Genomic DNA, 25,828 nt, shown 5'->3' on the forward strand with positions numbered 1-25,828 from the left:
AACTTCTTTGATATTCTAATATTCACATTCTGTTAACGTATTTGCATCGACTGTTACGTTCCACATTCAAGTGATTAAGTTATTGTATAAGTTATGTAATGGATTTTACACGGTTTCCCGCCAAAGCAGTCTTCTAAATTCAGTGTAACGTTATTTGTACCACTGCTGTAATATATTTTCTTAAAAACTTATTTTGTTGAAGTTTTATTCAATAATTTTTCAATGAGTTATTAATATTAGAGCTTTTTAATTTGAAATATCATAACTAGTAAAATGAAAGACGGCAGTAGATTGTTATCAATTCTTTTGAAAGTATCAGAGAAAGCAGCAAATATTGCAAGAACCTGTAGACAAAATGATGCTCTTTTTAAATTACTTGTGCAAGAAAAGTCAGAGGAAGAGAAGAATCCACGTTTTTGTCAAGATTTTAAGACTCTGGCAGATGTACTTATACAAGAAACAATTAGACATGATATAGAAGTAGAGGTAAGTCATTCAAATTTGGTATTAAATTCTTTATACTTATATTTTTTGTTTTGCTTTAACCAAATAATAAAAGTTTGCTATATAAAGTATGTAATTATTAACGGTATGTTAATGGAAAGATATACTTGGTAATTTAGTTTTTTTAAAAAAATTGCATGGAATAAAGCTATCGAAAAATAGAGAAATAAAGTATTAATATGATTAGATGAGACTGAGAAAAGATACATAAAATATCTATAGAGAGTTAGTTTCCAGAATTGGCAAAGGTAGTACAGGGAGAAGAAAATAACATATTCAGCAATGCTATTGGTGAATCTATAGTGGTTGAAGTTTGCTCTAATATTGAAGAAACAACTCAGTTATTAGCCAAAGTGATGAGCAGCGATATTGTAACTGCTGAGTTGCTAGCCATTGAAGTTCATAAAGATGTCCAATTGTTGGATGTTCCAATAGTTGGAGAATTTCCTTTGGATTTTGATATTAACATTTATGATCTTGGAATATGGATAGATCCAATTGGTAAGGAATGTAATAATAACTTTGTTATGTGTAAATTAACACAAATAGATTTAATTTGTGTGTAACAGGTACAGTGTATAATATTAATGGCATATTATACATACTAAAATTTTAATATTATTCATAGTAAAACAATTTATAGGAAATTTGTATGGTAAATATATTTATTACCACACATTGAAATCTTTATTATTATTAATATTACACAAAGTGTTTAGGCTGTTTTTTTAAAAATATTATTATAATCTTGTATTAGAAACAATTTTTCGTAACTTTGATTTTATTTCATCTTTTTTATTATACATTATGTGTAGAAAATTTATTTATCAATTTATAGTATATATTAGAAATTCTTTTTTTTTGATGAAATATCATTTTAATGGTCTTACTTTAAGTCATTATAAAAAACTAGGTAGAGTATTTGTCAAATCGTTTATTTGTTTTGTAGTTTAATAAAGCTTGCCTGAGGAGCAATTCGTGGAACTTTTGTAGATTCAACAGCAGATTATATAAATGGAGGTGAAGAGATAGATGATGCAACTGACATACACTTGAGTGGTTTAAGGTGTGTTACCGTCTTGATTGGAGCATATTTGAAGAGCACAGGCATACCTGTTCTAGGAGTAATTAATCAACCTTTTTATGTAAATGTGAATTCATTGTAAGTAAAATTAAAATTCGTATAACATGCCTTTTAAGATATCAATGTAAATCTTTTTCCATTTCTGTTAATATCTTTTCTGATTTATTTAATAGGTGGAAAGGAAACTGCTACTGGGGATTTATACAAAATGATATTGGAAAATGTTCTATAGTCAAAGAAATTGATGATAAAAAGATAGTTGTTCTTAGTAAAGTAGAAGATGTTAATATAAAATCTAAATTGTTAAGTGCTGGTTTCACGTTAGTAGAAGCTACAGGAGCTGGTTACAAAATTTTAAATGTTGCTCTTGGACAAGCTGATGTTTATATTTTATCTAAAAGCTCTACATACAAGTGGGATACTTGTGGCCCTCATGCACTTTTACGTTCTTTAGGAGGGGGTGTTATCGAATTTCACACTTTTATAAATAATTCGGATTTAAATTGTTCAGACATAAAATATGAATCTACAAATAAGCATTTTTTAAATAGCAATGGTCTGATAGCATATCGGAAATTGGAAACTTTGCAAACTTTAAACTCCATTTTATGCAAATAATGCATTTTTAACAATGCTAATTTAGTATTATTTAATTCGCTTATGTGTTTTACATATTGTGATAATAATTGTAAGGGGAATTTTTAAGTTTTTAAGAAGAATTTATTGTTGTTACATATATTGTTATAAAGTTTTACTTTCCATTGGTATAGATGTTTCCTATCATAGTAATTACTATTTGGTGTTAAATATACATATTTGTCATATTTAATTCATATTTTATCAAATTAACAAAGTACTATATAACCTTAATCCTCCTAACTAAAAATCATCACCATCACTTGGTAGTGATTTTTTAAGTGTATAAAACTATATGTGAAAGGTTTAATTGTACTAAGAACAAATCATTCCTTTATAATTCTTAGTGTTTTGATTTATATTTTAAGTCTTTCTGAACATAGAACTGCAAGAAGTTAATATTAGATGTTTCCATTTTAGATATTGCAAATACTTTTATGCGTTAAAGTTACAAACAAATTACATAAAAAAGTACCAACAATACTTAAGCTAAAATAATTATACATATTATTTTATTCTGTGGTTTAAGGCCAGAACTTTGTAGAAATAAATGTACATTTACGATTATTAATAAAAAAATGGTAAATAGTAAGTATCAAGTAGTTATTTGGACAGCGAGTAACAACAAAGAATTTCAATTATGTTTTTAAAAATATTAAAAATGTTTCAATTTTCACTTACGACTTTACCTTTTTCTATATTACAATGGTATATTTCACACAAATGTTCGGAACATGCGTAAATGTTAATAACAATCGCGTGGATGAACAAACATTCACCGAAACCGTCCGCCTTCGCAGATTTCGCAATATCTTGATGTTCATTTATTACAATTATTAACAACCGTTATGGGATCATAGATTAAACAATTATTAACAATATCCTAGTATGAATAATGGCTTAAAAGTCATCAATTTGTTGAAATATTCGGTTCGATCGAACAAAGACAATCGAAGTAACCGTGCGATAAAATAAATGAATATTTCTCTACATATCGAAATATAGTTTGTATATATCTATATATATTCCGAACGCTCAGTGACACACATATGTCACACGGCAATGAAGTGAGTTGCCATCTACTAGAGAATAGGCGAACTACACTTAAGGTGTGAAAACACCTGGCGGAGAAACGCTCAAGTTTGTCGAGGAATTGTTCTGACTTTCATTAATAGGGGGCCCCACAAGCATTATCTACCGACATTACAGGTAGACAGGTGAATTGCCATCTACCGGAGAATAGGTAAACTACATTTAAGGTGTGAAAACACCTGGCGGAGAAACGCTCAAGTTTGTCGAGGAATTGTTCTGACTTTCATCAATAGGTGGTTCCACAAGCATTATCTACCGACATTACAGGTAAGTATCTCCTTTCGAATATTTACTATCGTGCGATAAAATAAATAAATATTTCTCTACATATCGAAATTATTGTTTGTATGCATGCAAATATGTTCTGAACGCGCAATTCCAAACATTTGTAACGTGGTAATTATATGGGTTGCCGTCTCTTGGAGAACATATTTGTTAATTTTCGCGATTGTTACTAACATTTATGCATGTGCCCAATATTAATCGAACAATATGTATCTTATTTATGCTATATAAATGATTATACTTATAGAAATTGATTTTGATCGAGATTCAAAGTAAAAACTTGTTTCGTAAAGTTTTAAAGCATAGGAAGTAATAATTGTCTATTTGATGCAATAATTTAACATTTATTTAATTCTCATAATTTACACAATACGCGTAGAAGTTGTATTTCTTATTCAAAAGTGCTGAAATTCGATTAATCGCTTTTGTATATAGAAAAATCATCGTGATAAACACTTGTGAGTCGGTAATCGATACGTGTAGCCTTGATTTCAAGGTATCAAAGGTTTTTTTTAATGTTTAAAGGGAGGCTAGAATGCAGAGAAATTATGCTGATTTCGTTTAATTGTACATTTATTCGAAAGATGATACATACAAAAGTTTGTACGGAAATATTTATTTATTCTATCGCACGGAAGGGAATATCATACAAATGGAATTACTTATCTGTAATGTCGGTAAATTATGCTCATGGCGCTATCTAATGGTGGAAATAAGAACAATTCTTCAACAAACTTGAGCGTTTCTCCGCCAGGTGTTTTCACACCTTAAGTGTAGTTCACCTATTCTCTAGTAGATGGCAACTCACTTCATCGCTGTGTGACATATGTGTGTCACTGAGCGTTCGGAATATATATGCATATATACAAACTATAATTTCGATATGTAGAGAAATATTCATTTATTTTGTCGCACGGTTACTTCGATTGTCTTTGTTCGATCTAACAAATATTTCCAGAAAATAATGACTTTCAAGCCATTATTTATACTAGAACATTGTTAATAATTGTTTAATCTACGGTCCCACGACGATTGTTAATAAATATGATAAATAAACATCAAGAAATTGCGAAATCTGCGAAGGCGAACGGTTTCGGTGAATGTTTGTTCATTTCCGCGATTGTTACTAACATTTACGCTGGTTCCCAATATTAATCGAACAATGTGCATCGTATTTATGCATTAAAAATGATTGATTCGCCTATAGCAATTGATTTTGATCGAACTTCAAAGTAAAGAGATGTTTCTTAAAGTTTTAAAACATGGAAAGTAATAATTGTCTCTGAGATATATCAATTTAACATTTGATTAATACTTGAAGAATCGAAATTTTTGATATTTTCCTGATACCAAAGGTTGAAATTCAGGCATAAATTGTAGAAAATGTTTGATTTTGGGACTCTTGGTGTCAGTATACGATATGCGAGGAAGTGGCACGATTTCGCAGATTCTTAGAATTGATGTCAAATTCCAAGAATGTCCGCGAATCGGAATTTTGTTGGACTTTCGAACGAATTTCTGAATCATGGATCCCGATTTTCTTTATATCAGGAGAACATGATAGTCGAGGACATATAGTTTTAAGTAGTTTTAGCAGTTTGTTAGGACCGGGTTAAAGAAATGGAAACAAATAATGGACAAAAATAAAGTTTCTGTTGTCAGTGAAATTGATTTTATTTCAATACATCAATTCATCGGAAATACAATCGCTTTTCTTCGATCCATTAACATATTCGCACTTTCATACTCATTACAAAAATGTTGTTCTTTAAAGTACTCTACTTGTGGAAAGTACTGTACCGTAAAGTACTCTACTGTACCGTAAAAATTACTATTCTAAATTCGCAGCCGATTAGCTCGGTACTACCCACGACGAATAATTATTGTTCGTCGCGAGTAATACCGATTACCAGGTCTCACCACGTGGAGGTTGCTGCGAGCGGAGACCCGGAGAGAGATAGATGGAATCAAAGTTCCATCGATCTCCCTCGATACGCGATACAAACGAAGATACTAAACCAAAGAGGTGGAAGGAATCAATGTTCCTTCGATCTCCTCGTTTAGTTCTGCCAAGCAATTACATTACGGAAAAATTAGGCAAAATTGGGAAAGACGCGACACGAACCGTGCAGTTGGTCCTACTAGGTCTATCCCGTTTCCCCTCCGTGGTTCCGATTACAGAGAAAACGAACGACGCCTACCACTCCCCTAGAGGAGTGCCCCGTTTCTCCATCTTTACGACGAGAGGGTCTTATTTCGGAGGCTTTCGCAGGGACCGGCAAAAATGCCTGCTCCTGTGCTCGCAACATGCCCCCTCTGGAAGCGGACACACCGGAAGAGACGGCGATAGACCGTTCGGACTACTTACACGGCCGGCCACTTGCTTGTACAAGAAGCAGTGGTGACCGGACCGAGGAACGACGAAGCGAGCAAAATTAAGCTAAAGATTGGATAATTGCTTGGCAGATCACACCCTTAAAACTAACTTATTCTAACTGCAGAGATAGAAGGAATCAATGTTCCTTCGATCTCCTCGTTTAATTCTGCCGAGCAATTACGTTATGGAAAAATTAGGCAAAATTGGGAAATACGCGACACGAACCGTGGAGTTGCCCCTACTAGGTCGGTCCCGTTTCCCCTCAGTGGGCCCGATTCTCAAGGATATGCGCGACGCCGTCCACTCCTCTAGAGGAGTGCCCCGTTTCTCCCAACTCCGCAGCCAGGAGCCACGCAGAGCGTGGACCTGACTCACAGAGGATGACGAAGAGAGGGTCTTATGATGGATCAAGGGCTTCCGCAGGGACCGGTGCGAACACCTGCCCCTGTGTCCGCAGCATATACTCTCTCAAAGCGGACGCACCAGAAGAGACGGCGATCGAGCGTTCGGTCCACCTCCACGGCCGGTCACTTGCTTATGCAACAAGCAGAGGTGGCCGGACTGAGATACGAGCAAGCGAGCAAAAAGAAGCTAAAGATTGGATAATTGCTCGGCAGATCACAGATATTCGTACATGGTGACCTTAAAACTAACTTAGTCTATACTTAGAATTAACAGTCCCGCGGAGGATGCAATACATCAGTCCTCTTCGTTCTTCGTTTCCCGATATATCTAAGAGAATGTATCTAAGAGAAACGTAAGAGAAACCTAAAGTCAAGGCATAATAGAAAATAGAAATGAATTTGGTTAGTGGAAAAAAATAAACATGTAAAAACAAGTAGAAATTAAAATCAGAGAACAAATGAAATGAATTACACAAAGAAACAATTAAAAAAAAAAAAAAGAAAGGATTGAGAGAATGGTCGCCAGTTCTGACCACCGCCTACCGGCGGCCAGTACCGGTTACCAAGGTGGGGGGTCCCCCTTCCATAAACCTAAAACGAAGAGATCCGTCCACCTCGGAGGCTCCAGGAAGAATGAAATTTTAAACAACCGGGGGCTCCTTATATACCCTCCGCAAAGTCACTTACCGTTACTTCCATTGTCTTTGTTCGATCTAATCGAATATTTCAACAAATTGATGGCTTTTAGCCATTATTTATACTAGAACATTATTAATAATTGTTTAATCTACGGTCCTACGACGGTTGTTAATAAATATGATTAATAAACATCAAGATATTGCGAAATCTTCGAAGGCGAACGGTTTTTGTGAATCGATAATCGATACCTGTAGCCTTTGAAAATGTCAGTTGGATCTCAGCGAAAAATTCCTTCGCGAACAAAGAATATTTCAACGAAATGATATTTTAAGCCATTATTTATACTAGGACATTGTTAATAATGGTCTAAAGTATGGTCCTACGACGGTTGTTAATAAATATGATAAATAAACATCGAGATATTGCGAAATCTGCGAAGACGGACGGTTTCGGTGAATTTTTGTTCATTTCCGCGATTGTTACTAACATTTATGCATGTTCCCAATATTGATCGAACAATGTGCATCTTATTTTTGTATTGCAATTAATTAAGAAACTTATAGAAATTGATTTTGATCGAGACTCGATGTTAAAACGTGTTTCGTAAAGTTTTAAAGCATGGTAAGTAACAATTGTTTATTAGATACATTAATTTAACATTTGTTTAATTCTTATAATTTACACAATACGCGTAGAAGTTGCATTTTTTACTTAAAAGCGCCGGAATTCAATTAATCGTTTCTCTAGATAGAAAAATCTTCGTGATGAACACTTGTGAATCGATAATCGATACCTGTAGCCTTTGAAAATGTCAGTTGGATCTCAGCGAAAAATTCCTTCGCGAACAAAGAATATTTCAACGAAATGATATTTTAAGCCATTATTTATACTAGGACATTGTTAATAATGGTCTAAAGTATGGTCCTACGACGGTTGTTAATAAATATGATAAATAAACATCGAGATATTGCGAAATCTGCGAAGACGGACGGTTTCGGTGAATTTTTGTTCATTTCCGCGATTGTTACTAACATTTATGCATGTTCCCAATATTGATCGAACAATGTGCATCTTATTTATGTATTGCAATTAATTAAGAAACTTATAGAAATTGATTTTGATCGAGACTCGATGTTAAAACGTGTTTCGTAAAGTTTTAAAGCATGGTAAGTAACAATTGTTTATTAGATACATTAATTTAACATTTGTTTAATTCTTATAATTTACACAATACGCGTAGAAGTTGCATTTTTTACTTAAAAGCGCCGGAATTCAATTAATCGTTTCTCTAGATAGAAAAATCTTCGTGATGAACACTTGTGAATCGATAATCGATACCTGTAGCCTTTGAAAATGTCAGTTGGATCTCAGCGAAAAATTCCTTCGCGAACAAAGAATATTTCAACGAAATGATATTTTAAGCCATTATTTATACTAGGACATTGTTAATAATGGTCTAAAGTATGGTCCTACGACGGTTGTTAATAAATATGATAAATAAACATCGAGATATTGCGAAATCTGCGAAGACGGACGGTTTCGGTGAATTTTTGTTCATTTCCGCGATTGTTACTAACATTTATGCATGTTCCCAATATTGATCGAACAATGTGCATCTTATTTTTGTATTGCAATTAATTAAGAAACTTATAGAAATTGATTTTGATCGAGACTCGATGTTAAAACGTGTTTCGTAAAGTTTTAAAGCATGGTAAGTAACAATTGTTTATTAGATACATTAATTTAACATTTGTTTAATTCTTATAATTTACACAATACGCGTAGAAGTTGCATTTTTTACTTAAAAGCGCCGGAATTCAATTAATCGTTTCTCTAGATAGAAAAATCTTCGTGATGAACACTTGTGAATCGATAATCGATACCTGTAGCCTTTGAAAATGTCAGTTGGATCTCAGCGAAAAATTCCTTCGCGAACAAAGAATATTTCAACGAAATGATATTTTAAGCCATTATTTATACTAGGACATTGTTAATAATGGTCTAAAGTATGGTCCTACGACGGTTGTTAATAAATATGATAAATAAACATCGAGATATTGCGAAATCTGCGAAGACGGACGGTTTCGATGAATGTTTATTCATTTCCGCGATTGTTATTATCGCTTGTTATTAATCGCTTTGTAAGAACTTTAAGAATTATTAAGAACCGTCGTAGGACCATACTTTAGACTATTATTAACAATGTCCTAGTATAAATAATGGCTTAAAATATGATTTCGTTGAAATATTCTTTGTTCGCGAAGAAATTTTTCGCTGAGATCCAACTGACATTCTCAAGGCTACACGTATCGATTATCGATTCACAAATGTTTATCACGAAGATTTTTCTATCTAGAGAAACGATTAATTGAATTCCGGCGCTTTTAAGTAAAAAATGCAACTTCTACGCGTATTGTGTAAATTATAAGAATTAAACAAATGTTAAATTAATGTATCTAATAAACAATTGTTACTTACCATGCTTTAAAACTTTACGAAACACGTTTTAACATCGAGTCTCGATCAAAATCAATTTCTATAAGTTTCTTAATTAATTGCAATACATAAATAAGATGCACATTGTTCGATCAATATTGGGAACATGCATAAATGTTAGTAACAATCGCGGAAATGAACAAAAATTCACCGAAACCGTCCGTCTTCGCAGATTTCGCAATATCTCGATGTTTATTTATCATATTTATTAACAACCGTCGTAGGACCATACTTTAGACCATTATTAACAATGTCCTAGTATAAATAATGGCTTAAAATATCATTTCGTTGAAATATTCTTTGTTCGCGAAGGAATTTTTCGCTGAGATCCAACTGACATTTTCAAAGGCTACAGGTATCGATTATCGATTCACAAGTGTTCATCACGAAGATTTTTCTATCTAGAGAAACGATTAATTGAATTCCGGCGCTTTTAAGTAAAAAATGCAACTTCTACGCGTATTGTGTAAATTATAAGAATTAAACAAATGTTAAATTAATGTATCTAATAAACAATTGTTACTTACCATGCTTTAAAACTTTACGAAACACGTTTTAACATCGAGTCTCGATCAAAATCAATTTCTATAAGTTTCTTAATTAATTGCAATACAAAAATAAGATGCACATTGTTCGATCAATATTGGGAACATGCATAAATGTTAGTAACAATCGCGGAAATGAACAAAAATTCACCGAAACCGTCCGTCTTCGCAGATTTCGCAATATCTCGATGTTTATTTATCATATTTATTAACAACCGTCGTAGGACCATACTTTAGACCATTATTAACAATGTCCTAGTATAAATAATGGCTTAAAATATCATTTCGTTGAAATATTCTTTGTTCGCGAAGGAATTTTTCGCTGAGATCCAACTGACATTTTCAAAGGCTACAGGTATCGATTATCGATTCACAAGTGTTCATCACGAAGATTTTTCTATCTAGAGAAACGATTAATTGAATTCCGGCGCTTTTAAGTAAAAAATGCAACTTCTACGCGTATTGTGTAAATTATAAGAATTAAACAAATGTTAAATTAATGTATCTAATAAACAATTGTTACTTACCATGCTTTAAAACTTTACGAAACACGTTTTAACATCGAGTCTCGATCAAAATCAATTTCTATAAGTTTCTTAATTAATTGCAATACAAAAATAAGATGCACATTGTTCGATCAATATTGGGAACATGCATAAATGTTAGTAACAATCGCGGAAATGAACAAAAATTCACCGAAACCGTCCGTCTTCGCAGATTTCGCAATATCTCGATGTTTATTTATCATATTTATTAACAACCGTCGTAGGACCATACTTTAGACCATTATTAACAATGTCCTAGTATAAATAATGGCTTAAAATATCATTTCGTTGAAATATTCTTTGTTCGCGAAGGAATTTTTCGCTGAGATCCAACTGACATTTTCAAAGGCTACAGGTATCGATTATCGATTCACAAGTGTTCATCACGAAGATTTTTCTATCTAGAGAAACGATTAATTGAATTCCGGCGCTTTTAAGTAAAAAATGCAACTTCTACGCGTATTGTGTAAATTATAAGAATTAAACAAATGTTAAATTAATGTATCTAATAAACAATTGTTACTTACCATGCTTTAAAACTTTACGAAACACGTTTTAACATCGAGTCTCGATCAAAATCAATTTCTATAAGTTTCTTAATTAATTGCAATACAAAAATAAGATGCACATTGTTCGATCAATATTGGGAACATGCATAAATGTTAGTAACAATCGCGGAAATGAACAAAAATTCACCGAAACCGTCCGTCTTCGCAGATTTCGCAATATCTCGATGTTTATTTATCATATTTATTAACAACCGTCGTAGGACCATACTTTAGACCATTATTAACAATGTCCTAGTATAAATAATGGCTTAAAATATCATTTCGTTGAAATATTCTTTGTTCGCGAAGGAATTTTTCGCTGAGATCCAACTGACATTTTCAAAGGCTACAGGTATCGATTATCGATTCACAAGTGTTCATCACGAAGATTTTTCTATCTAGAGAAACGATTAATTGAATTCCGGCGCTTTTAAGTAAAAAATGCAACTTCTACGCGTATTGTGTAAATTATAAGAATTAAACAAATGTTAAATTAATGTATCTAATAAACAATTGTTACTTACCATGCTTTAAAACTTTACGAAACACGTTTTAACATCGAGTCTCGATCAAAATCAATTTCTATAAGTTTCTTAATTAATTGCAATACATAAATAAGATGCACATTGTTCGATCAATATTGGGAACATGCATAAATGTTAGTAACAATCGCGGAAATGAACAAAAATTCACCGAAACCGTCCGTCTTCGCAGATTTCGCAATATCTCGATGTTTATTTATCATATTTATTAACAACCGTCGTAGGACCATACTTTAGACCATTATTAACAATGTCCTAGTATAAATAATGGCTTAAAATATCATTTCGTTGAAATATTCTTTGTTCGCGAAGGAATTTTTCGCTGAGATCCAACTGACATTTTCAAAGGCTACAGGTATCGATTATCGATTCACAAAAACCGTTCGCCTTCGAAGATTTCGCAATATCTTGATGTTTATTAATCATATTTATTAACAACCGTCGTAGGACCGTAGATTAAACAATTATTAATAATGTTCTAGTATAAATAATGGCTAAAAGCCATCAATTTGTTGAAATATTCGATTAGATCGAACAAAGACAATGGAAGTAACGGTAAGTGACTTTGCGGAGGGTATATAAGGAGCCCCCGGTTGTTTAAAATTTCATTCTTCCTGGAGCCTCCGAGGTGGACGGATCTCTTCGTTTTAGGTTTATGGAAGGGGGACCCCCCACCTTGGTAACCGGTACTGGCCGCCGGTAGGCGGTGGTCAGAACTGGCGACCATTCTCTCAATCCTTTCTTTTTTTTTTTTTAATTGTTTCTTTGTGTAATTCATTTCATTTGTTCTCTGATTTTAATTTCTACTTGTTTTTACATGTTTATTTTTTTCCACTAACCAAATTCATTTCTATTTTCTATTATGCCTTGACTTTAGGTTTCTCTTACGTTTCTCTTAGATACATTCTCTTAGATATATCGGGAAACGAAGAACGAAGAGGACTGATGTATTGCATCCTCCGCGGGACTGTTAATTCTAAGTATAGACTAAGTTAGTTTTAAGGTCACCATGTACGAATATCTGTGATCTGCCGAGCAATTATCCAATCTTTAGCTTCTTTTTGCTCGCTTGCTCGTATCTCAGTCCGGCCACCTCTGCTTGTTGCATAAGCAAGTGACCGGCCGTGGAGGTGGACCGAACGCTCGATCGCCGTCTCTTCTGGTGCGTCCGCTTTGAGAGAGTATATGCTGCGGACACAGGGGCAGGTGTTCGCACCGGTCCCTGCGGAAGCCCTTGATCCATCATAAGACCCTCTCTTCGTCATCCTCTGTGAGTCAGGTCCACGCTCTGCGTGGCTCCTGGCTGCGGAGTTGGGAGAAACGGGGCACTCCTCTAGAGGAGTGGACGGCGTCGCGCATATCCTTGAGAATCGGGCCCACTGAGGGGAAACGGGACCGACCTAGTAGGGGCAACTCCACGGTTCGTGTCGCGTATTTCCCAATTTTGCCTAATTTTTCCATAACGTAATTGCTCGGCAGAATTAAACGAGGAGATCGAAGGAACATTGATTCCTTCTATCTCTGCAGTTAGAATAAGTTAGTTTTAAGGGTGTGATCTGCCAAGCAATTATCCAATCTTTAGCTTAATTTTGCTCGCTTCGTCGTTCCTCGGTCCGGTCACCACTGCTTCTTGTACAAGCAAGTGGCCGGCCGTGTAAGTAGTCCGAACGGTCTATCGCCGTCTCTTCCGGTGTGTCCGCTTCCAGAGGGGGCATGTTGCGAGCACAGGAGCAGGCATTTTTGCCGGTCCCTGCGAAAGCCTCCGAAATAAGACCCTCTCGTCGTAAAGATGGAGAAACGGGGCACTCCTCTAGGGGAGTGGTAGGCGTCGTTCGTTTTCTCTGTAATCGGAACCACGGAGGGGAAACGGGATAGACCTAGTAGGACCAACTGCACGGTTCGTGTCGCGTCTTTCCCAATTTTGCCTAATTTTTCCGTAATGTAATTGCTTGGCAGAACTAAACGAGGAGATCGAAGGAACATTGATTCCTTCCACCTCTTTGGTTTAGTATCTTCGTTTGTATCGCGTATCGAGGGAGATCGATGGAACTTTGATTCCATCTATCTCTCTCCGGGTCTCCGCTCGCAGCAACCTCCACGTGGTGAGACCTGGTAATCGGTATTACTCGCGACGAACAATAATTATTCGTCGTGGGTAGTACCGAGCTAATCGGCTGCGAATTTAGAATAGTAATTTTTACGGTACAGTAGAGTACTTTACGGTACAGTACTTTCCACAAGTAGAGTACTTTAAAGAACAACATTTTTGTAATGAGTATGAAAGTGCGAATATGTTAATGGATCGAAGAAAAGCGATTGTATTTCCGATGAATTGATGTATTGAAATAAAATCAATTTCACTGACAACAGAAACTTTATTTTTGTCCATTATTTGTTTCCATTTCTTTAACCCGGTCCTAACAAACTGCTAAAACTACTTAAAACTATATGTCCTCGACTATCATGTTCTCCTGATATAAAGAAAATCGGGATCCATGATTCAGAAATTCGTTCGAAAGTCCAACAAAATTCCGATTCGCGGACATTCTTGGAATTTGACATCAATTCTAAGAATCTGCGAAATCGTGCCACTTCCTCGCATATCGTATACTGACACCAAGAGTCCCAAAATCAAACATTTTCTACAATTTATGCCTGAATTTCAACCTTTGGTATCAGGAAAATATCAAAAATTTCGATTCTTCAAGTATTAATCAAATGTTAAATTGATATATCTCAGAGACAATTATTACTTTCCATGTTTTAAAACTTTAAGAAACATCTCTTTACTTTGAAGTTCGATCAAAATCAATTGCTATAGGCGAATCAATCATTTTTAATGCATAAATACGATGCACATTGTTCGATTAATATTGGGAACCAGCGTAAATGTTAGTAACAATCGCGGAAATGAACAAACATTCACCGAAACCGTTCGCCTTCGCAGATTTCGCAATTTCTTGATGTTTATTTATCATATTTATTAACAATCGTCGTGGGACCGTAGATTAAACAATTATTAACAATGTTCTAGTATAAATAATGGCTTGAAAGTCATTATTTTCTGGAAATATTTGTTAGATCGAACAAAGACAATCGAAGTAACCGTGCGACAAAATAAATGAATATTTCTCTACATATCGAAATTATAGTTTGTATATATGCATATATATTCCGAACGCTCAGTGACACACATATGTCACACAGCGATGAAGTGAGTTGCCATCTACTAGAGAATAGGTGAACTACACTTAAGGTGTGAAAACACCTGGCGGAGAAACGCTCAAGTTTGTTGAAGAATTGTTCTTATTTCCACCATTAGATAGCGCCATGAGCATAATTTACCGACATTACAGATAAGTAATTCCATTTGTATAATATTCCCTTCCGTGCGATAGAATAAATAAATATTTCCGTACAAACTTTTGTATGTATCATCTTTCGAATAAATGTACAATTAAACGAAATCAGCATAATTTCTCTGCATTCTAGCCTCCCTTTAAACATTAAAAAAAACCTTTGATACCTTGAAATCAAGGCTACACGTATCGATTACCGACTCACAAGTGTTTATCACGATGATTTTTCTATATACAAAAGCGATTAATCGAATTTCAGCACTTTTGAATAAAAAATACAACTTCTACGCGTATTGTGTAAATTATGAGAATTAAATAAATGTTAAATTATTGCATCAAATAGACAATTATTACTTCCTATGCTTTAAAACTTTACGAAACAAGTTTTTACTTTGAATCTCGATCAAAATCAATTTCTATAAGTATAATCATTTATATAGCATAAATAAGATACATATTGTTCGATTAATATTGGGCACATGCATAAATGTTAGTAACAATCGCGAAAATTAACAAATATGTTCTCCAAGAGACGGCAACCCATATAATTACCACGTTACAAGTGTTTGGAATTGCGCGTTCAGAACATATTTGCATGCATACAAACAATAATTTCGATATGTAGAGAAATATTTATTTATTTTATCGCACGATAGGAAATATTCGAAAGGAGATACTTACCTGTAATGTCGGTAGATAATGCTTGTGGAACCACCTATTGATGAAAGTCAGAACAATTCCTCGATAAACTTGAGCGTTTCTCCGCCAGGTGTTTTCACACCTTAAATGTAGTTTACCTATTCTCCGGTAGATGGCAATTCACCTGTCTACCTGTAATGTCGGTAGATAATGCTTGTGGGGCCCCCTATTAATAAAAGTCAGAACAATTCCTCGACAAACTTGAGCGTTTCTCCGCCAGGTGTTTTCACACCTTAAGTGTAGTTCAGCTATTCTCTAGTAGATGGCAACTCACTTCATTGCCGTGTGACATATGTGTGTCACTGAGCGTTCGGAATATATATACATATATACAAACTATATTTCGATATGTAGAGAAATATTCATTTATTTTATCGCACGGTTACTTCGATTGTCTTTGTTCGATCGAACCGAATATTTCAACAAATTGATGACTTTTAAGCCATTATTCATACTAGGATATTGTTAATAATTGAGATATTAAGTAAGAGTATGCATTTCAATAAATTCATTACGTATAACACAAGTAGTTTCCTTTTTTCCTTTCATTGCTTTGTTTCTGTGTTAAAAGTTTTTATATTCCATAGCAAGAATACGTCAATTAGTCGTCAATAGATTAGCAATTAGTTTGAACGTTCGTTTAAATGATCGAAAATCTATTTTAATTATTGTTTGACGTAAATGATTAGTAATTACAATTAATGGAAATCAAGGTACAAAGAAATTTGTAAAGACAGATAGTTTCAATGAATTTTTATTTTATTAAAACACGATTCTTATTAATATTTACGCAATTTCTAAATATTAATGTTACATTATACACGTTCTTTATTTATCATAAATCATTAATTAGCGAATATAAGTAAATTTTGATCGATTTTTGAAGTAAAAGATGGTTACTCAAATGTCTTTTTACGTTAGTGAAGTTTTAAATTATGGAAAATAATAGTTATTATATTATTTGTACAGTAAGCGTAAAAGTTACATTATTTACATAAAAACCTCGTTTCTCTTCTTGATAAATAAATCTCAAAGACAATAGCAATCGAATATCAAACGAAAAATTATTTCTCTTCTTTCAGGAGATTTAATGCACTTAGAATTTTATTCTGTGTGTAATACGAAGAACCAACACTTTGTTTACTTCTTTTGTAGCCAGAAATGTTGTTGTCTCTATTTACATAGTATGATTTCTCGTAATCGATTCCTTAATGAATTTCAAGCATTAACAATGTATAATGTTACTATATACCGAGACAAATATGAATCCGTATTTTTATTTATATTGGAGTCAGTTTTTTCACATTCAAAACGATCAAGAATATACTTATCTTTGGCACACGTTAGTTGAATGTGTCTTTCCGATTGACCGCTACTGATTTTTGTACTTTTCTTTGTTCACTTGGATGCCTCTTTATAATATCCTGAGTTCGACAAATCAAAAAGTCGCGAGTTTTAAACAATTTCTCTGTTATTCATTTTCAGTTTGTTGAGCATATTATTTTCGCGAGATGTTTTCCTATTTTTATAGCAGTTCGATAATTAAAAAGTGTAGTTGTAGGAAAATAAAAATTTTATTTTAATGAAAATTTAAAAAACTATACTACACACCTTTCAAGTTTTAATTAGTTACAAATTATATATACTCTTTTCATTGATTCTCCTCATTATCTACATAACTATTGCGCAAAATAAACAAATAGATAGTGTTTGATATAACTGTACCGTACATTAAAAAACTTATTTTGTATAACAAATTTTCAACGTAGTACATTTTTCAATACGAACTGTTGCCGTTTTGAGATGACTACAGTGTGTATAAATAACATTGTAAGTAACTTTAATATAAAGCGTAACAAATTGTAACCACCCTCCCCTCCAACGAAGAGGATTACAATAAACAATCATTATTTCATTTCATTTCAAGCGAGTTTACAATTGACGGAATCTCATGTTTGTTCCTAATTTCTTCCCTGCTTGTGGAAAGCCTTAGATAAAAAAGCCCTCTAAGTAAAATTTTTAAATATCAATAAAAAATGTATGCTTTGATCCGTATTATTTATTTAGTAAGTTAAACAAAGGATTTAGAAAATAATATTCAGACCAAAGTCGTATTTTGTTTTAATTCTTTTTAGACGTTAAATGAATTTTTTCGTGATTCCCGTTCTGAGATCTTTAAGATCAATTCAGGAGTTTTCTATTATAGTTGTAGGATTCTTATAAGGATTTATAAAGATCTCAGATTTCTAAATTCAGACCCCTCATTAAACTATCTTTCTTCGCGTCGTAAGTATTCTTCTCCGTTTTTATATTTATTTGACATTTAACCACGTTTTATTTTAATTATACAACTTCTTTACAATTGTTCCTCCGAGTGGGATTCGAGACACGTAACTTGTTGCAATTGTTGTGTTGCGGGTCGGAACGCATTATTTCGGAAACTAACGCTTCTTGCAGGTGGACCATGACTTCCGTTTGTTTTACGATGAACGCTAATGTAGGTCGTGCAGGTATTCATGCGTCGTAAAACAGAATGCCCCGAACCTTCGATTCCTGAAATACAGTTAAAAGTGTCTCGTACCTATTTGGAAATGTACCGCCAAAAATGTTTGTAAATTCGGAAAAATTTTGCTACGCTTTAAAATTTCCATTAACCATTATCCATAAGTTTGCACGAATCTAGAAACGATGAGTGTTTATGAAAAAAAAACAATACTCTACCAACGATACTCTACCTTCGCGATATTCGAAGATTAAAATGTTTCCCATCTATTTTTATAATGATTTATTCAAACTATTTTTCATCGTTATATTTTTATAATGATTTATTTAATCTATTTTTCATCGTTATAGTAACGATTCAAATATTCAAGTGTACAATTTAAATTTGTTTCAACGAAATTGGTGCATCTTCGATATATCAATGCTGTGTTCAGATTTTCTCAGAATAGAATGATTAGAAATGTGAAAATTTAATTACCAGTTAAAGGAATTCCGTTCATACTAGTGTTGCGATTAGTATTACGTCGTCTGTCATTGCGAAGAATTCGATACACTCCGGGTAAACATCCAATTGCAGTTATGAATCCACTTCGAAATCTTGCATTCATCCAACAGTAAATCACCGGATTGTAACATGAATGTGACATAGCTAACCAATGAAGAACCATCCATACAAAAGGAAGTCCTGGCCAACTTCTCAGTGTTTCGTTGTTATCCAGTATTAACTGAAATAAAAATGATTCACTTTCATTCAATTAACTGTAAGACAGCAGTCATTCTTTTCTTCTCTTATTCCAGTATTTTGTTCTATTGTAGTTACTACTTTCTTTTATGTAAGATAAAATTGCAGAATTGCTAAAATGGAATTAATTTCAAAATCCATGTCAAATGGTAAATATAGATAAAAAATTGAACGTTCAGATTTTTACTGAAATTCGATTGAAACGAAAATCAAATCTAAACGAAAATTGATTTTTTTAAACGATCTATTCAAGGTCTTAACGCAGAGTGCTATTTTCTGTGATAATTTTGTGTTTAAATACTTAAATACTATTATTTCGATTTTATTCGATGAAAATGAATCTTCAAAACTAGACTTAAATATCTCTCACACTACTTCAACGATTCTACAGCATAATTCCCTTCTCTAGTTATTAAGTGTCGTGCTTGAGTAGTCGCAAGTTTTCCTTTTATATTCCTATTACCTCCAAGGTAGTGTGAAACCGAAGACAAATGGTCGATTATGCGAGTATAATCCACGGAATGAGAAAACGACGTGGAAGGAAATAAAGCAGACGCTGACGTTAATAACTGTTAGTAGTGGATCTCAGAAATTGAACTAAGTAGTGGCTGCAAAAGGTACATTAATCTTGTTCTGGTGTTAATATTTCCAGCATTTTATACGTAGAATTGCAAGATGCATTTATCAGCCAGTCCAGATGTTTCCAATTATTTAACCTGACCGTTATTGTTTCGAATTTTTACAAAATTCTTAAAAAATCGAGAATTTTGCCTTATCATCCAACACTAAATTTTTCAAACAACAAAAAGGAGAAATTGCTAATGTTTGAAAGTAATAGAAGAAATATGTATCTACAGACTGTATAAATTGTATACTACGAGAAATTTTTCTAATTTTCCTTCTCTATAACACTAATAGGACTTCTTGATACAATGGACTGCCTGTGAAGGGCTTAGACGATTCACATACGTGTAGTTTTTACATTCGTTTCGAATACGATTACGCGTCGTTCGACACTGGACATTGTTAATATTGGTAAACTTTCGATTTCGATTAAAATTCGATCTAAGAAACGTTGGACGTGTAAACAAACATAACGCTTGGGATGCCCAAATCTCGACAGCCGTGTTAACGCTTCCGCAGGGCTTGCAGTGCCTGTATGTTAATCGTTGATCGTGTAAACACATCAATAGTATTTTAAGGACTAACGGAGGGATTAAGGGATTACCACCGATTAAGGGATATCCTGTGGTGTCTCTATGAACTGGAGCCAGTAGTCGATTATCCACAACCAAAGACCAACTGTTTTCACTGTAAGCAATGTCATTGTCGTACTTTCAGTTTATCTTAACGATAAGCAAATGCTATTACCCAAGGGAAATGACAATTTATGATTTATTGCAAACGAGTCACTTACGTTCAGTATATTGAAAGGGAGCCAGCAGACGGTGAACACTATTACCACCGTCACCATCATCTTCACCATCTGAAACAAGTGAAACATCATGGACGCATTACATATTCCCTCCTTATGTTTGCAATGGATTAATCGTTTACATGTCAAGTAATAAATCGAATAATAAGTGTGACTTAATAATACAACGGCTTTATTTTCTCGTTATTGGTCCCTCGGTTATTTTACGACACCTAAATAAATCAATGTTCAAATATATTAGAATATTTTGTGATAAATTCTGATTTTCCTTCCGAATTTCGTATCGGTAGTTTTGTACCGATATTTACACCTGTGGCGATAAGTTTTGAGCGGCAAAATATGAGAAAAGCGTGTAACTGACTGAATTAGCGCCAGGGCATATGTCAGAACGAAAGCGCTAATTTCGGTCAGGTTGAGCATATATATCGTTATCGTTAATATTCCGTGGTCCGTTCAGACCGAGCTTATTTTGTTGCGCGGGAAACTAATACATCTAGGTAGTAAATACATGCATTGCGTATTACTGCGTTTAACAACGTTGTTTCTAACAAGTAGGTTAATTATGATTGATCAACTTACAAATTATTAAAATTTGTAACTTCGTTTTTATTTTATGGATCATTTATGATTGAATTTTGCCGTGGATTCTTACAGTGGTTTTGAAGACCATTTTTACGCTACGAACATCTTCAGAAAATGGAGAATTATATTTTCGATATAAAACAGTCACTGATTTTGTATTTTGGTTCCAATTATAAGGATTAGAATCTTGTAACAAAACTGAAAGCTTTTGTGCAAAGAGAAGGTGAGAATAGGCGGTACATCCGTGCATAAATAATTCTTTGTGAAAGGATAAATTGAAACTATGGAATAACATTTATCGATATTAGCCTCCGTTTTCGAAATAATTAGTTTCGAGTATTGGTTCGATGTTTGTATACTGAAAAGGAAGCTAAAAGGGGTAAGTAGTATCGGACGATGGTAGCTGGACACAATTTACACTCTTACCATTTAATCATTCTATATGTTATTACGTTTTCTATATTTTCACGATTTGTAATGTCTTCTTGACACCAGTCACAAAGAGTCTTGAATCTCAACGACTTGTTATCCGTGATTTTCTTTCGTGTCTATCCATTATTCAATATTTCTAATTAGATCGGTGTTTGTGAATATTGCCGGTGGTATGGTATTATTTGTTCCAACATGAATTTTACTATCTTTCAATTATCGAGAACCAATTAAAATTTATTATCGAGATACTCTATCAAAATATCCACTCGATTGTATTTACACATATCCAGCTTGCATTTATGTATCGAGTGAGCAATTTTTTAAACATCGAATGCTTTATTGAACGTTAAAAAAATTCAAATCGTATTAAGTAAAAATGAAATATGAAATTGAAATATAAATTGAATGATCGAAAGATGAAGCTGGAATGCTTCTTTCAAGAAAATTCATAAGTCATGTTTATACAGCGAAGAACCAGTTTCGAAGCTTTTTATGTTCGTACCAGCTATTGAGCGATTCCCAGTTTATTGCAGACACGTTTATCGAAATTCAAAGAGCTTCTCACAGAAGATCGTGTGAAAAACTGTATGAGATTCGAGTATGTTCATAACGTAGTGTCTTCTGTAAAAGAGTTCTCCGTTTAATTTTCCATTACTACTTATAGAAGTATTAGATCGAGTGTCTTTAATTAATCACATTTTCATATGGAAGTGAAGGGAAAAGTGTTGGAAAGATTCGACTATTTCCGGAAGAATTTCATTAACAGAATGGTTTTTAATACCTTACCTTCCTCTTTGATCGAGCCATTCGTTGGTCTCTGACGTTTTCGGCTTCTCCTGGTGGTCTCGTACCCCATACCATGACAGCGATGCTCGTATAGGTAAATACAAGTACCATTATTGGTATCACGTACTGGAGAACCAATAATGCGATAGAATAATAATATCTGTAACGGACACACAGACAATTCACGATTTTACAAAGATCAATCTGTTAACCTATGCAACCCATCGAATATTGTACAATTTGGATATAAACATATTTCGAAAGAGAGTATACTAATAATATTGGGTTGTTCGGAAAGTCATTTCGTTTTTTTTTTTTTTTGGTGAAAATGAAACACGATTTTTTTTAGAGCGTACAAACATTTTATTAAATTATATATTCTCCATTTTGGAAAACGAAATGACTCCCCGAACAACCCAATATAACATATAGTAATACAACCATGAATACTTTTTTTCTATTTTAGAAACGATCGAGTTCAAATGTATTTTACGAATTTCAAATATGAAGTAAAAGAAAATTAAATTTACCTTTTTTCCATTGAGGACCAAACCTCCACGCAGACGTATTGTTTACATACTTCATAGTCGATTGTAGGCTGCGACAGTTTTGAAACTACAGCGATTGGAAACGATATTGTCATAGCGAGCACCCAAACAGCTAGAATTAGAATCTGTGCCTGCCGTTTGTTCAACTTCGGATTCAGGGGCCACATAATGGCTATGTAACGATCTATGCTAATCGCCACGAGGGTGTATGCACTCACCAGGACCGATACAGCCTGAAAATAAGTAACATTCATGATTCCAAGTCCAATGTTACAGATCAATATCTCGAATAATAATTAATAAATTTCGAAGCGTGGGGACGTTTCGAATATTTAAAGGTCGCTGCCATTTTCTAAAATCGAATCGTATACATTTTTATGTAATGCAGCGCCTAAAAAAATGACGAAATTAACGTCAAGTCAGACGATCTCGGTGGAAACTTAAAATCACCGTCTCGTCCGAGAAAACCGTTGGAGAATGCATTACTTGGTTTTCGTCAACAAAGACTTAGGTCTTTACCTCGAGGCAATCACGCTCCAATTGCGTCCACGATACAAAATGAGGAAATTGTTACAACAATAGATTCACGTTCAGGCAGCGCACGGGGTCATTCGAGCTTCAACAAATTGATTTTTCGTACGCAAGACAATATCGCGTAGACTGCCGATTGTACGCATTGTCCGGACCTTTTTACGATCGATATATTTTAAAGTTTGCAACTGGCGAACGAGCCGATTGTATTTTCGAAACAGTTCGATAAAGAAGAAGCGAGACGAAAATTAAACGATTTCAGATACTCGGTGTACCTGTGTCGTTGTTACGCACTCGTTTCCGCTACGAACTACGATTACACACCTCTTCAATGGAATTGAAACTTACCGGTGCACCGATCTTTACGAGTATCGGGCCACTTGTGCAAATTAACCCCAAGTGTAAACGGTACTTGAATGTTCCAATTTGCGCATTGAAACGTCAATAGGACACGTGCACAGACCTTTCCACGTGCAATTGCATCAAATTTGATCTTCGAGTTCCCGATTCGTCACCTGGCTACGCATCAATGAAAGGAACCATCGAACAGTAGAAGGACCCCGATACGCAACGACACGCGGGAATTACTACGCAGCGCCAAGAATCACGGTGTAATTGAAAGTCGCATCGTGCTCAGAAATAAACACGAGCTCGATGGTACCCTGGAGAGTGGATGGGACTGCTGGTTAAAATTCAGCCAACGACCCGGAGAGCGGATTTCCATTCATGGATGTGCAATTCGATATGACGGTTACACAATGAGGCATAACCGTGGCGCACCGCGACGTAGTCGTCCAAGAAGAAAGGTACATGGAGTCTCTCCCCTGGTGCTCTTGTTGAAATCCCTCGAGGAGATTGCTCGAGAGGTCGATAAGAATCCACTAGGGTTCAAAGTCAGCAAGATGTAGAACATTCGTCGAGGCAACAATCGAGTACCACTCAAGACGTAAGCAGGTCAAGAATGGCATCAAATGTCATCGAGAGACTCGGTGTAGCTAACCGAAACGGTTACTCTAATTACGTTCGAAACGGTTGCGTTCTCTCATGGTATTCGGTACTCTTAGTTCGTTCCATCGGGCGCTACTTCGATCAACTCCGAAACCGATTCATAATTCGTAGCACGGACGTTTACATTTTTTTTTCTGGCCACAAAATGTTGCCATTGTTTAAAAATTCTACTGTAGACCGAAGCCTGATGTTTTTCACCGATGTTCGCAATTATTTGATAAATTTGCCTGTTTCGAATCACAATCGGTTATTCGTATTCGGGTTGGCTCATTGCAGGGAACTTTTAACAAAAATGAACACATTCTTCGTAAATTTTGTTCTCACATTAGCAAAAATAACAATTCTTTTCATATCGGATAACTGACATTTTTACTTTCAAATTGTTATTTTTTCTATTACCGGAAGAAATTGTTATCGCACACAGCTCATAAAAATTGCAACTGGAGGAATCTCAAGAATAGTCGAAGAATGCAAAATGTTGTATTGTTCGATTTGTTTTGTGGAAGGAACATTTACGATCGGTCGGGTATCGATTTATTTTCCTTTTCACTGTTCCTTATTAATATTTCATTTTCCAGGTACGATGAAAAATACGCGAAGTGGAGTCACATTCGAAAACTGTTCAATACTAAATTCAAACTGTACCATTATTTTTCTCGGTGAGCATTCGTCGTGACTGACTTCTTTGCGGTTCAATATGTTGTATCGACCAGTAAGCACTGTTAAAGGTGTGTTGTTCGGTGAAAAAAACATTTCCGCGTATGGATTAGCCATTCATTAAAATCTTTAACGATCGAACGATTTTCTGTCGACGCTTCGACGTCTGACAAATTAGAGGCGCGATATTAAATCTTCATTCAAGGGTGATACGCACACGACATCGTTTCGTTACTTGTCTTTCGTAGTTATTGATTATCCACTGTCAGATTATTTGGCACAAAGTTAACAAATTGCTCCCAGTCTTGGTAAAAAACACTCCGTATCTCCGGCTAACAATCTCCGTAATTACATTTGTTAACGACATCATCGTAACCGAAACTACATTTATGCATTTCCGTGCAGCTGCTCCACGCTCATGTTCTGTTAATTAGTTTTAAGTAATTCGATAAAATACCTACAAACGACCTGTTCTCTTCGATTACAAGTTTCGGTTTCCTACAGAAGTTTTACTCCCCGGAATCAATAACTATTATGCAAGATATCGTCAAGTTAAATCAGTTGCGGAGAATCAGTACTTCGGCGAATTATTTTGTCTAGGAGTGACCATGATTTTGTATAATTTTTTCGTATCTCTGGATAAATTTATCGATATTCTTTTCATGGGTGATTTATTCTCTAAAACCTATTCATTCAAACCTTATTCTCAAAACCTAGAAAAATGCTACTGAAATCTATGTTAATGTTGATATCAGTCTGTGTAATATATTCTCCGTTATTAAATTCGAGCTAGTTTTCTTTACATTCAATGTTAAGCGAAGAAGATCGATTTTCGTGTTAAAATTTATTT

At 34.4% G+C, this 25,828-nt stretch overlaps 2 protein-coding genes across 3 annotated transcripts in view; one reads left to right on the forward strand and one right to left on the reverse strand.

Annotated features, from left to right (window-relative positions):
* The first annotated feature begins 256 nt into the window (after positions 1-256).
* On the forward strand, positions 257-2,434 carry Ipp (inositol polyphosphate 1-phosphatase). The gene is made up of 4 exons (XM_076312829.1): positions 257-486; positions 735-1,005; positions 1,498-1,666; positions 1,762-2,434. Exons 1-4 carry the CDS (start codon positions 274-276, stop codon positions 2,204-2,206), a joined length of 1,098 nt encoding a protein of 365 aa, XP_076168944.1. The 5' UTR covers positions 257-273; the 3' UTR covers positions 2,207-2,434.
* A 15,002-nt stretch (positions 2,435-17,436) lies between these two features.
* LOC143146843 (RYamide receptor) overlaps positions 17,437-25,828 on the reverse strand; it is a 39,287-nt gene continuing 30,895 nt past the window's right edge. For both annotated transcript variants that reach the window (XM_076311533.1, XM_076311532.1), the window contains 5 exons: positions 22,765-23,015; positions 22,235-22,394; positions 20,417-20,485; positions 18,736-18,982; positions 17,437-18,308 (listed from right to left, as the gene is read on the reverse strand). In XM_076311533.1, the coding sequence (XP_076167648.1) occupies positions 18,112-18,308; positions 18,736-18,982; positions 20,417-20,485; positions 22,235-22,394; positions 22,765-23,015 (924 nt within the window). In that variant the 3' untranslated portion in view covers positions 17,437-18,111. The remainder of the gene's footprint in view (positions 18,309-18,735; positions 18,983-20,416; positions 20,486-22,234; positions 22,395-22,764; positions 23,016-25,828) is intronic.

The sequence above is a fragment of the Ptiloglossa arizonensis genome, chromosome 5 (assembly GCF_051014685.1).
Source record: "Ptiloglossa arizonensis isolate GNS036 chromosome 5, iyPtiAriz1_principal, whole genome shotgun sequence".
NCBI classification, from domain to species: Eukaryota; Metazoa; Arthropoda; class Insecta; order Hymenoptera; family Colletidae; genus Ptiloglossa; species Ptiloglossa arizonensis.